Below are 9,121 nucleotides of genomic sequence, written 5' to 3'. Positions count from 1 at the left end.
TTTTAAACAGTGCTTAAATGTTTGGCTTAATAAAATGTGTTACTTCTTCCTTGGAAGGCTGAGGGGTAGCATTAAACAAATGCATTATAACAATATAAATCTTGTAATAGTATTTTTCAACTGTTTAATTATATATTTCTGTGTTGTTTAGGGAATTATCTTGCAATGGTTTCTATTTACTCTTTAAATATATATATATTTTTAATATATTGTCTCACATCTGTATTTTATGACTTTTTAAAATAACTTTCTCTTTGGAAATACATGGAAAAATGCTAAAACAAGAAATTAAAACTATTTTTGCCAAACTTTGATGTTTGGTCAAACCATCAAAAATTCTGTTGAATGATAATCCTAAAAATTCCCTTAGCTTCCAAGTGTGAGAGTGCAGGGTCAGTAACTGTAGCCAGTAAGCTTGATTTTGAGGAATTGTTATTCCTTGCGAGGAGAAATTTAACCGTTTTATATAAAACCACCAAAGTTAATGCTACCAAGATTGTTCTTGATTTCTTAACTTCTTTACACTTGCATACTCCATAGAGTTGCAGTTCACATTTATTTCATCTAATTCAAAATTGTGATTTTCACTTTTTGTTTTTCCTGAAAGAGTCTGAGTTCTTTAAATAATCCTGTTATTTGCTTTGTAGGGATACATTCCTCTCTTCGTAAATGCAACTGCAGGCACAACAGTTTACGGAGCCTTTGATCCAATACAGGAGATTGCAGATATATGTGAAAAATACAACCTCTGGCTCCATGTAGATGTAAGTAACTGACTGACTTGCTATTAATCAGGCAATGGAGGATTTAAGTTTACATATTTTGTCTTGAAACAAAATATTTATTAGAACCTGAGTAATTTAAAATATGTTAGACTTTTCAGAATGACAAATCTTCTCTTTTGTTCCTATCTCTTCCAGGCTGCTTGGGGAGGTGGACTCTTAATGTCCCGAAAGCATCGTCATAAACTGAATGGAATAGAAAGGTACTACACACTTTGTTAGTAATCCTGTTATTTAACTTCGTGAGGTACATGACATTTCACAAATTCATGAAAAGATGAATTTGCTGGAATAAAGGATTTAAATACTAAATTAACTAGAAGTATGACAAACAATTCTGTACAACACAACAGTGAAGTGTATATATACATCAGTGAAAGCCAAGTTTTCAGGAGATTCGAAGGATATTGCTTGGCAAAAAATGGAGAGTGTTCTAGGCATAGTTTTTAAGGGATTATAAAAGTTGTCTCCAGATTTCTACTGAAACTGTTCTGTCATAAAATACTGCTCATCTGAAGAAAAGTCAGAACAGCAACGAAGAACCAGAATCATAAGATCTTCCCCATCACTGCAAGTATCAGCTTCCAAGGAAGTAAAAAGAGGATCTGAAACAAGCTCTACCCACATTCTCTCTAATAAGCACCAAATTCCTTCCTTGAGACAACTGTGCCAAATGTGGAAATTTCTAAAGGCATAAAATGAGAGCAGTGAATGAAGTTCTTCATTAAATAGACTTTCCCAGTGGTGGGCATCTCGTACTATAAGAAAGAATGATGTATGGCATGACTGGTAGGAGAGACATGGACAATTCTGGCACAATATAAGATGTTATAGCAGGAGAACTCTGAATCAGCAGAGCAGTATGCCAAATCCAATTTGCTAGCCACAAGCAACATATCTTAATATGAAATTAGTATTGTAAAAACAATTTATTTTACCTGCACAAGTTTAATTGGCACACCTACTCAACCTGTTGGTCCACACTGCCTAAGGAGGCTCTAGAAGGAGGGTACACCCTGCAGATGCAGCCTAAGCCACACTATTCGTTTGCCTGAGATATGCTCCTATCCAGCCTAGTGCAGATGGAGGTTGGATTTGTATCTGGAATCTTTATGGAATATGTGGTCTTCAGATTGGAGTGAATGAATTGTCATATTGCCTGAAACAGGAACTGTGGTTATGCTTGTTCTCAGGGAGCAGGGGGTAGGAGTGGAGAAGATCTCTTTGACATTTCATTCAACAATGTTTAAAGAAGTTGTGACAGAGGCGGTTCAGGCTGGGTATTAGGAAAAGGTTCTTCACCAAGAGGAGGTTCAATCACTGGAACAGCCTCCCCAGGGAGATGAGGCACCAAGCTTTCTGGTGTTCAAGAAGCATCTAGACAAAGCTTTTAGATGTATAGTCTGTTTTTTTGTGGAGTCCTGTGTGGAGTCAGGAGCTGGACTTGATGATCCTTATGGGTCCCTTCCAACTTGGGATATTCTATGGTTCTATGATTGCATGAACACGTGTATAGTCTGTTAAATATCTTTACGTGGTTTCCTTCTCTGGAACATGCAGTGAATTGAGGGATATTTGGTAATTAATAGCTTGGGGTGAGGAGGTCAGTGGACATATTATGTTGGTACATTTATTTTAGCATCAACATTAAACTGTCTAGATTGATATATTAAAAATATAGAATGTCTTATCTTGGCAATTAAATTAGATGATCTTGTGCATCCACTTGTGCGTACGCATAAGGAGTCTTAACCTTTACACACAGAATGTTAGGATTATAAAGTTTTATAGCCTTTTAACGGTCCATGGGCTTAGCAAGATAGCACAGAAAAGGCCACTTTTGGCTCTAGCTGGAAAAGCAGAAAAGCAATCAAAGTGAATTTTCCTTTACTTTTACATTTCCACTAACTGTTCAGCAAGTAACTGTACTTTTCCAGTGCTTCAGATTGTTTCCTTAATTCTTTGTCCCATCACCCAGTCCATACTGTTTTTGTTAGTTTTGTTAGTACTGTTTCTAAAGTGGGATTCTGGGGGGACGAAGTTGCTATTTCAGCTCATCAACACAGTCTGACACTAATTAGCTGTTATTAATAATAATATGGACTGATTAGGAGTCTGCTATTTGAAGTCAACATGAAAATCTCCTTTACTGGACAGTACAGCTGGGAAAGGAGACACAGACCTGAGACAGTAATAATCTCCATAGTGAAACCAGCTGGTTAAAAACTATGTATGTTTCCAGCTCAAAGCAGATAACTAAGGCAAACTTCAGATTGAATTTCTCTTTTTCAGACCTATCTGAATGTGTATGTTATTTATTTATTTTCAGAGCCAATTCAGTCACTTGGAATCCACACAAGATGATGGGAGTATTGTTGCAGTGTTCTGCCATTCTGGTCCGGGAGAAGGTCTGCTTTACATTTAGTAATTAAACAGTTAAAAAAATCATAACTATCAAATTCTACTTTTCAAAAGAATAGTGCATGATCATTTGGGTTTATACTGTACTTAGGAAATTGGTATTCTTGTATGTTTATTTTTTAATTTTCTTTCGTCAAAGTTGTAAGCAATACGGGTCAGATCCTCAGCTGTTGGATCTTTGCATATTCTAACTGCACTACAGCTATGCTTGTATACCTCATCTGAGCACTTGCCTCTTTGTTCTGCTGGTATATGGAATGTACAGCTGTGATTTTTTATTTTTTTTTAATCTTGCACAGTATTTTAAAAGTTTCTGCGTAACATATAGGAGTTTTCCCCTTTGTGTTTTCTTTGTAGACTCTTATCCATAGTTTATAAGTTTCTATTGGTTTGTAGGCCATCATTTTAAAAGCAGTGATTGTGATGCATCTCCTTGCTTGCTAAGCAAAAACCATCGAGGTTTGATCATCAGTGTTTATAATCATTACTAATTGTTACTAGTGTTAAGTGTCATTAAACTGGACAAAATATAAAGTTGGAGACTTTAATTTTTTTTCTACATTTTCTGTAGCTGTATGCAGCCCTGAGAGGATGCAACTGTAACCTACTATATAATTTAATACATCAAACATTTAAGTCTTAAAACCACAGTCTTATGGTATGAAACGAAGTAAGTTAGCGCTGGAAATTAAGAATCCAAATGCATTTGAGGAAGTTCTAAGGAAAACACCTTAGGTTATGAAATCTTGTCTGTGTCTCAGGTTTACAAAACAGGATCCATATTTCATTTAAAGAGCAATTATTCTGTATATATTTGATATACAACTTTATATATCATTAATACATACAGATTGACATGCACATATGCAATATATTTCATGTATGTACATGTTTTTCATTACAGGGTATACTTCAAGGCTGCAATCAAATGTGTGCAGGATATCTTTTCCAACAAGACAAACAGTATGATGTATCCTACGACACGGGAGATAAGGCAATACAGTGTGGCCGACATGTGGACATTTTCAAATTCTGGTTGATGTGGAAGGCAAAGGTAAATCATAAAATCCCAGTTAAAACATTAGAAGTTATTTATTTAATTTATACGTTTAATGCAGTGGAAGGCTTTTTTAATACTTGTGTAAACACAACTTCTAAACACACAGATATGTGGTCAGAAAAGAACTGTTCAGCTAGTAGAACAATGTCAACCATCAATTCATATGGCTGAAAATGAGAAATCAGATCAATGTTGTTCAGGAATAGTCCTGCAGTATAGTAATGAATAACAGTGTGCTTCTATTATTTTTAGTTGTTCATTCATATGCAGAAGTGTACTTTTAAAAAGTTTTGTTTTTCCTATTTTATTTATTATCAGCACTCATCTTTTTAAAGAGATAATGATCTTTCAGAAGATCAGATGCTACAAAAGACCAGTAGGTAGGCAAATGACTTTAAGCAGAAAAGCTTTTATTTGCTGGCTTTTAAATATGCAGAGTTCTTGAAAACTGTTTGAATGAATTAGATTACTTTCCAAATCTTACTCTTTCACTTGGAATTCTCTTCCATGTCTGCAGTCTTTCAACAAGAACTGGGAAAACAAGACTTAATGTTTGTGTTTTTAGAAACTGAAGAAAAGAGAACTAAAGATACTATATTAAAATATCAAAAGTCTTTCTTGTTGTCATAATAAATACTCTTAGAAAAAGAACAGAACCTAATGGGGATTACAGTTTTTGACCCATTTAGCTGCTTCTGATGGAACTGATTGACTTTACTTCTAAATTGCTAGAAATAATTCTACTAAATGTTGTATGTCTGAAGCCATGTTAGAGTGAAATCTCTCTGAAAAGGTGATTACATCTGAGGAGGAAAAAGTACTTTGTAATTAATACTTTCTTTTTAAAATAGGGTACAGTGGGATTTGAAAATCAGATCAACAAATGCCTGGAACTGGCAGAATATCTCTATACTAAAATAAAAAACAGAGAAGAATTTGAGATGGTTTTTGAAGGAGAGGTAAGTTTACTTTCACTTAACTTATGTGTAGGGGCCAAATTTATGTATTATGTAATTTATGAATGTAAATCATAAAGACTATATTAATGCCATCTATTTATATTGGGATTCCAGGTGCCACCATGTATTTCACTGCAAATCTGCTGGTTTTGCTATATCTTGTGTTACTAGTGCCATTGTATAAAGTCTTTAATAGAATAACGCAAATATATTGTCTCTTCACTGACTATGAAAAGGAAAATAGAGTAGGGAGCCTTGAAAGCAGTTCCCTGAAACACTGCATGAAGGTAGAAGGCATTTGCCAGATGGCATTAGCATGCTAAGATGGAACAATGTATAAGGAATCTAATATGGCAGATGCAAAAACTTAGTTCTGCAATTTTTATTTATTTATTTATTTATTTATTTATTTATTTATTTATTTATTTGCTTCCAGATCTGTGCTAAAGTATATTAGAGTACACAGCTAACCTGTATTACATACATACTGATGTATGTGTTTGGCTCTTTTTGCAGCCGGAGCACACAAATGTATGTTTTTGGTATATTCCACCAAGTCTCAGAGGCATGCCAGACTGTGATGAGAGACGAGAAAAGCTGCACAGGGTATGAGGCTTATGTTAATGCAAAAGTATAGTCTGCTATTTCAGCCCAAAGTATTCTTTTTATTAAAAATAATACATCTCTGTGTTCTCAAGTTTCAGATGTTAGGACCAACATTCTCCCATATCTTGTTGAGGCTTTGATATTTATCTTTATCTCTAGCTGGGGTTGAAGTCACGTTTTCCCTGTGAAACAAAATACAGAAGACAATTAGGCTTTATTTGTCTGTTTGTTTCCTATTCCTTCTGTGGTCCCAAAATTGTATAAGAGTACTTAAAAAGTAGCTAGATACGGAAGAAATCTCCACTTTGTTTGAACAGGACAGTATTTCAGAAAGAGAAACTGAAGGATAATTATCTAAAGGTTCTGGGGCAGATGTAAGACAGGGAATCATGCAAGTCTTTTCTTCTTGCAAGATTTTTATTTTGGATTTAGGAATTCTTGGTTGGTCACAGGAGATTTTCCAGTATTTGACTGATTACTGCAATTCAGTGAAAATGAATATGGTTTGGAAGACTTTGGGATAGTATTTTTGAAAAAAGGATAGAGGGGAATGAAGATATTATAGAGGCACCACCATAGAAGTTCTCTGTTACTTAGGAACTGAGGGAAATAAAAAAAGTTGTAGTAGCATTTTAGACAAATAAAAGTGGAACGAAGTAAATTTGAGAGACAACAGAATTATTTTATAGTTGAAAAAATGAATTGCACTTTTTATGTATGGAAAAGAAGAAGAATGGATAAAGTTGGGAGATTTCGTGAAAGATTTTTTTGACTTCATCACACCGCAGAAAGAAAACAGACATTCCTGGGACAACCTAGAGTTAGAGAAATTGCCTAAACTGAGAGGAAAAAAAAAGGAGTTAGATAAGATTGGGAATAAGGATGAAATATTTTTTTTTTTGACCATTTTAATTATTAAAGGCCATCATAAAGCATCCTACAAAACAGTTACGAACCAGAGCTCTTACCTTGGCTGGCAGACAGTAGAGCAGGAGAAAGGTCTAGATGGCATGGCTGGGCTCACCTAAAATTGCATATTAAGACTGTTGGAACAGTATTTCTTATAAATTAAAGTGAGGAAGTGTAACAGAGGTAAATGCACAGTACTGCAAAACTGCTGGAAGGTTTCCATGGCTTATGCTAGCAGAAAATATTCCTTACAACAAAGATCTTGTTGAAAATTTTCTGCTGTTCCTACCTTGTCCCTTTAGCAAGTTGACTTTGAGAATAAATATATTTTCATGAAAAGCATCCATAGCCCTCATAAAGTTGATTCTGGAGTGAATTTTCCAAAACCAAAACAACAACAAAAGAAATACTCTCTTGTCCCCAACATTTCTTGACATCAGAATTATACATATCTCTTTTATCCAAAGGCTGTAGTAGTACTTTGCACATTCAGTACTTCTCACTCAAATACTCAGGATATAAGAATAACAATAACTAATCAGCACATACAAATTATGTACATTACATATATTAAAATATTATGTTCTGAATATACGAGGATGCTGCTAGTCTCTTAATTTAAAAGATTTCTGAAAAGATTAATACTATAATTGTCAATTCTACTTCAAATACCCAATCTCTGAAGCTTTCCAGCTTTTTCTCTTATTGCTTTTCTAAACTGTCTATTTCATTCTTTTGTGTTTTCCCTAAATTTAGACAGCTTGTGATATTCAAAGAAAAAATAAAAATTCTCAAAATCTCTTTTTCTCTTTCTCTCTCTGTCTCTCTGTCTCTCTTTGTGTCTCTTCTTTCCTCCCTCTATCTTAATTCTAAAGGTGGCACCAAAAATCAAAGCCCTGATGATGGAGTCAGGTACTACCATGGTTGGATATCAGCCTCAGGGAGATAAGGTCAACTTCTTCCGAATGGTCATCTCAAACCCAGCAGCAACGAAGTCTGACATAGACTTCCTCATTGAGGAAATAGAGAGATTGGGGCAGGAGCTGTAGTACAATGGATGAGTTATTAATTTCTCTAATTCACTGTTTTCCAGTACTGGTTATTTTTTTAACCCAGTTCTGCAGAACATGTTTTAAGGAAATTCTCTTTCTGTAAGTTTCAATCTCCTAAGATGTCCTTAAGCAGTGACAAAAACTTATAGGCTACTGAAATATATGTGTACTGGTAGATCACTTTACTGAGGGAAAATGTATTATCTTGAAGTTGAAGTACTGTTGACTCTTAGATTAGTCTTGGTTTATGCCAGCAGGAAATTAGCAAGTGTGAAAATAGAAAATTAAGTGAACTCTGCACAGTATATATGTACAGTATAAATATATATCTATAATTATATATATATACATATATATATATATAAATATATAAAGAGGTTATGAACTTAGATCTAAGCCACAGCATGTTTTCCACTTTAAGAAAATTAACTTTTCCTTCAACAACTAATGATGTGGATAATGTGCTACAGGTTTTCCTGCCAGGTAAAAATAGACACATAGAAACATTTCTAAAAAGTAGATTCTTAGGAGCTAAAGAAAATGTATAACAGTATTGAATCTTGTTGTTGGTGCTTCTGTCACATACAAAACAGCAATCTCTAACAGCACCTTCGAGTAAAATAGTTGTATTTTCCCTTTAGTGTCACATCGGGGATAATAGTAGCAGAGTCATTGTAACAGGTATATTATTGCTGTATTTTTAGAGGTTAATTTGTGTAGATTGTGTATATTATTGTTAAATGACTTTGTGTAAAAGGATTTAAATGTAATAGGATTACAGCAAGGTAATCATTGAATTATAGGTATACAAAATATTTGCTTATTTATATGCAGAGATTTACCATGCTGAAGAGTTGTCTTGTATTTTCTTCCATTTGTAATGTATCCTATTTATATATTATTGAAGTTCTAAATAACGTTTATGGTATTTTAGTGTATTTGTGAGCCAAAGAAAAGATACAAAAATATTAGCTAACACTTTCATTTAAATCCTAGTGCCCTTAAAATGATAATTTACAGATAATTTTACTGATTATAAGGAGTTCTACCATTGTACATAGGCTGTCAAATAATAAAATCCCCTTAATCTATTAGAAATTTCAGTTCATTAAATGTAATGTCTGACTGTCTGTTCAGTGTTCTGAATGCTTTTCTAGTGAATATTGGTTGCTAACAAGGTCCCTGTTTTTGAGTTCTATGTCAGGACTAATCTCTATGACCATTTTAAGTAAATTCTGTGGGAAAATTCCTGAAGGTCTGTAGCATTTATGTGGGAGTCTAAATGAGCATCGTTCTTTCCATGAAATTAAGTTCACTGTATGTTTGGAACAA

General features: G+C 34.1%; 1 protein-coding gene across 1 annotated transcript in view; it reads left to right on the top strand.

Annotated features, from left to right (window-relative positions):
- Window positions 1-9,115, top strand: part of LOC104911775 (glutamate decarboxylase 1-like) — a 9,346-nt gene extending 231 nt beyond the window's left edge. The window contains exons 2-8 of the mRNA XM_010713831.3: window positions 648-764; window positions 921-985; window positions 3,112-3,190; window positions 4,108-4,257; window positions 5,115-5,222; window positions 5,739-5,828; window positions 7,613-9,115. Of these exons, the coding sequence (XP_010712133.1) occupies window positions 648-764; window positions 921-985; window positions 3,112-3,190; window positions 4,108-4,257; window positions 5,115-5,222; window positions 5,739-5,828; window positions 7,613-7,786 (783 nt within the window). The 3' untranslated portion in view covers window positions 7,787-9,115. The remainder of the gene's footprint in view (window positions 1-647; window positions 765-920; window positions 986-3,111; window positions 3,191-4,107; window positions 4,258-5,114; window positions 5,223-5,738; window positions 5,829-7,612) is intronic.
- Window positions 9,116-9,121: the final 6 nt, after the last annotated feature.

This window comes from Meleagris gallopavo, chromosome 7 (genome assembly GCF_000146605.3).
Source record: "Meleagris gallopavo isolate NT-WF06-2002-E0010 breed Aviagen turkey brand Nicholas breeding stock chromosome 7, Turkey_5.1, whole genome shotgun sequence".
Classification (NCBI taxonomy): Eukaryota; Metazoa; Chordata; class Aves; order Galliformes; family Phasianidae; genus Meleagris; species Meleagris gallopavo.
Note: the sequence above shows the minus strand (reverse complement) of the source record. Positions and strands in the feature narration are given on the sequence as shown.